The sequence below is a fragment of the Dipteris shenzhenensis genome, chromosome 16 (assembly GCF_047967505.1).
Source record: "Dipteris shenzhenensis isolate YYH24624 ecotype China chromosome 16, Dip_SZ_1.0, whole genome shotgun sequence".
NCBI classification, from domain to species: domain Eukaryota; kingdom Viridiplantae; phylum Streptophyta; class Polypodiopsida; order Gleicheniales; family Dipteridaceae; genus Dipteris; species Dipteris shenzhenensis.
Genome location: NC_141611.1, coordinates 47,121,375 through 47,124,228, shown reverse-complemented (window position 1 = coordinate 47,124,228; position 2,854 = coordinate 47,121,375). Strand labels below are relative to the sequence as shown.

The following is a 2,854-nucleotide window of genomic DNA, read 5'->3' as shown; positions in this document are numbered from 1 at the left end:
AATGCAAACATAGAATGCATGGAATGGTAGCTTACCTTAACACTTTTATCATGTTCTCTACAAAATCCATATGGAAACTTGTCATGAATGATCACACGTCTGACAACCTCCAAGCCCTGAACATATGCAAACCGTTCCATCCAACCAATACATTGTCCTACAAGCAATTAATTTTATTTAAAACTAGTAGAATGGAAACAAAAAATGTGAAATGTCAATTGTGGTATTGTGCCTTACCTGCCAAAGGACATATGCATGCCAACCAACCACTATCAGACAAAGAAGCTGATGCAACTGCAAGCCCATGCCGCACATGGTCCTCGAGCAAGACATTCCAAGTAGGAGTGGATCCTCTCTCATCAAGTGGATAGCCAGATGGAAAATCGAGCAATATAAAATCTGAAGCCCACTTCACCTTCTTACCCATCCTCTTGTAGTCCTGATCTCGACTAGCCACTGTAATAAAAAACTCATGCAAAATAGCATACTTATCATTTCTTTTAGAGTCAGCAAAGTCTTTGCCCATTGCAATGTAATCTCCAACTGTACAAGCAAACAAAGGTGTGATGCCACGGGCCAAGGAAATGTCAGGTGACTGTGATCGATGGAACACGTATTGCTTCACAAGTCCCGAGATTGATTCTCCACCTATATGCAAAAGCAAATTAATTACAAGTAAAACTAGTGTTAAAGGAACAACTACATATGCAGAACACAACAACACCCTTACCTGCACTCTCTATGTGATCCATTTCATGCCGCATAGGACTAGATGGTCCCTCATCTAGAAAGAGAACAATCATAAACTTATTAATGCAATGTCAAAACAAATTGAAGACAACATCAACAAACAATCATATTGTATCTTCCTTACCTTTTTCTGTAGGATGTTCTTGTTTCTCTTTCTCTTTCTTATCTCTCCTTGAGCTTCCCTCCACTTTGTCCTTACTTGCTTCATTGGCTTTTTGTGAAGCATAAGTATTGTACAAGTCTCTTTCTCGCACCAGTACTTGTCCTTTAGGAAAATCTATCCACCAGGGACAATGTGCTAATTCCCATTGAGAGAGACGGTGCATGCCAGGTGGATACATGCATGCAGCATGACCAATCTCCACCCAACTCTTGCACAAATTTGGAATGTCAGAGATCCTTTTCTCTATTGCCAAGTGGGAGAGATATCTATCAACCAAGAAACCCAAAAAATTTGGATGTCCCAAACCATCAAAAGGTCAAAAAATCAAGTGGAACAACCATCAATGATTGTGTAATTACATGAATCAATAGCACAAAAATAGACAAATGAAAAATGAACCTTCGAATGAATTGACAACATACCTATAAACCACCCTATGGGCAGCCATGTCCAACTCAGATAGTCCATCTCCTTTTTTTCCACCCTTGCTCTCCATCTTTGTTTCCTTTGATCTTAGCACCACAAACATATGTTTTCTTCCCTCTAGTTTTATATCCTCCATGTATTGCTGCAATGTGTAATCCTTAGGGGTATCCAAAGGCATGCCCATTGTTGTGATCACCCTCAAATCTTCAAGCACTTTCAATGACTGTCTCTCCACCTTCTCCAAAAATATCTCTCTACTAATCCACCTAAACAGTAAAAGTTGACGCAATTTTATAATAAAAAAATAAGAGTCATGTTATTGGCAAGAAACAAACAAACACCATGAAAGATGATTTGTATTGGTAGAAGAAACACACCCTCTGTACTCAAGGTCGCCCACAGGCATGAAGTACATGTCTCGCATAGGTTTAGTGGCTTCTAACAAAGAAAGGAAAATATTTTTTTTTTCTAATCTCAAATCAGACTTTGCAATGAGTTGGAGCTTCTCCAATGTCACGCAAGAGTCCGCACCATCAAAGCGCAAGGCAAATAACTTTTCCAACCAAGCCTCTCCAAGACCAGGATCTATACAATTCAACACCTATCCAAAGATGACATGTCAGTCACTTAACTTCAAAATAAATGCAACAAAGTATAGAAAATTCAATTCACACCTTTCCCATCCTATCAGCAATTCTCTTTTGAATTATGGTACGCTGCTTTCCTTCTGCCTCTCCCCTTTGATCTAAAGGTAGCTTTGTAGATATTTTGTCCATTGCTTTTTTAAGCTCTGTATTGTACTCAACCTACATACATAAGTTCCAATTAGAGAAAGCAAAGGAGTGATAAAGAAGTAAGCATCAATACAAATGCAACATTCTACCTGGAAGACAAGCCTTGCCAGATAACCTCTTGTCAATGGAAACCATGGCTTCTTCCCTTTACTCTCTTGAGCCCTCCAATTCTCTATTGATTTGATCTCACTCAAAGACAATGTTTTCATAAACACCATAGAGTCACACTCACAAATGTTGTGTGCATTTATGAGTATGTCCCTTAGACTGGGTTTGATAATGGCATGTTCATTCATGCTAGAAAACAAACAGTAAAGTACACAACCCAATCAATAAATGCAAAGTAGCATAAAACACAAATGTGGAGAAGATTCAAAGAGTCCATGTACTTACGAATTCATTCGTTGTAGCCCTGCCAAGAGAGCAATCTCACTAATTTTCCTTGGGTCAATTATTGTGCATACCACTCGTACATGTCTTTTCTTGTTTGTAGGAAAGATTTCCTTGATAACACTCATCCATGCAGTGGTCCTATGATTGCCCTCCCAAACAAATAACATCTTTTGCGACATAAAATGAAAGTCAGTGTTAGACATCACATCTTTCTCAAACTCCTCATCCACCTCTCTCCAGGTGGGAGACCAACTCTTCCTCATATCATCTGTCACAACTATCTCCCCTCCATCACTCTTGCAGACAGATACAATGAAAGACCCTTTCT

The 2,854-nt window shown here is 39.1% G+C and overlaps 1 protein-coding gene and 1 long non-coding RNA gene across 2 annotated transcripts; both read right to left on the bottom strand.

Annotated features, from left to right (window-relative positions):
• Nucleotides 1-214: 214 nt before the first annotated feature.
• LOC147893054 (uncharacterized) lies at nt 215-1,144 on the bottom strand. Its single transcript, XM_087386839.1, has 3 exons — nt 875-1,144; nt 731-784; nt 215-648 (listed from the first exon to the last, which is right to left on the bottom strand). The coding sequence occupies exons 1-3, from the start codon at nt 1,089-1,091 to the stop codon at nt 215-217; spliced, it is 705 nt and encodes a 234-aa protein (XP_087242965.1). The 5' UTR covers nt 1,092-1,144.
• A 768-nt stretch (nt 1,145-1,912) lies between these two features.
• On the bottom strand, nt 1,913-2,615 carry LOC147893053 (uncharacterized). Its single transcript, XR_015542331.1, has 3 exons — nt 2,527-2,615; nt 2,014-2,145; nt 1,913-1,940 (listed from the first exon to the last, which is right to left on the bottom strand). It is a non-coding gene; the product is annotated as an uncharacterized LOC147893053 (long non-coding RNA).
• Nucleotides 2,616-2,854: the final 239 nt, after the last annotated feature.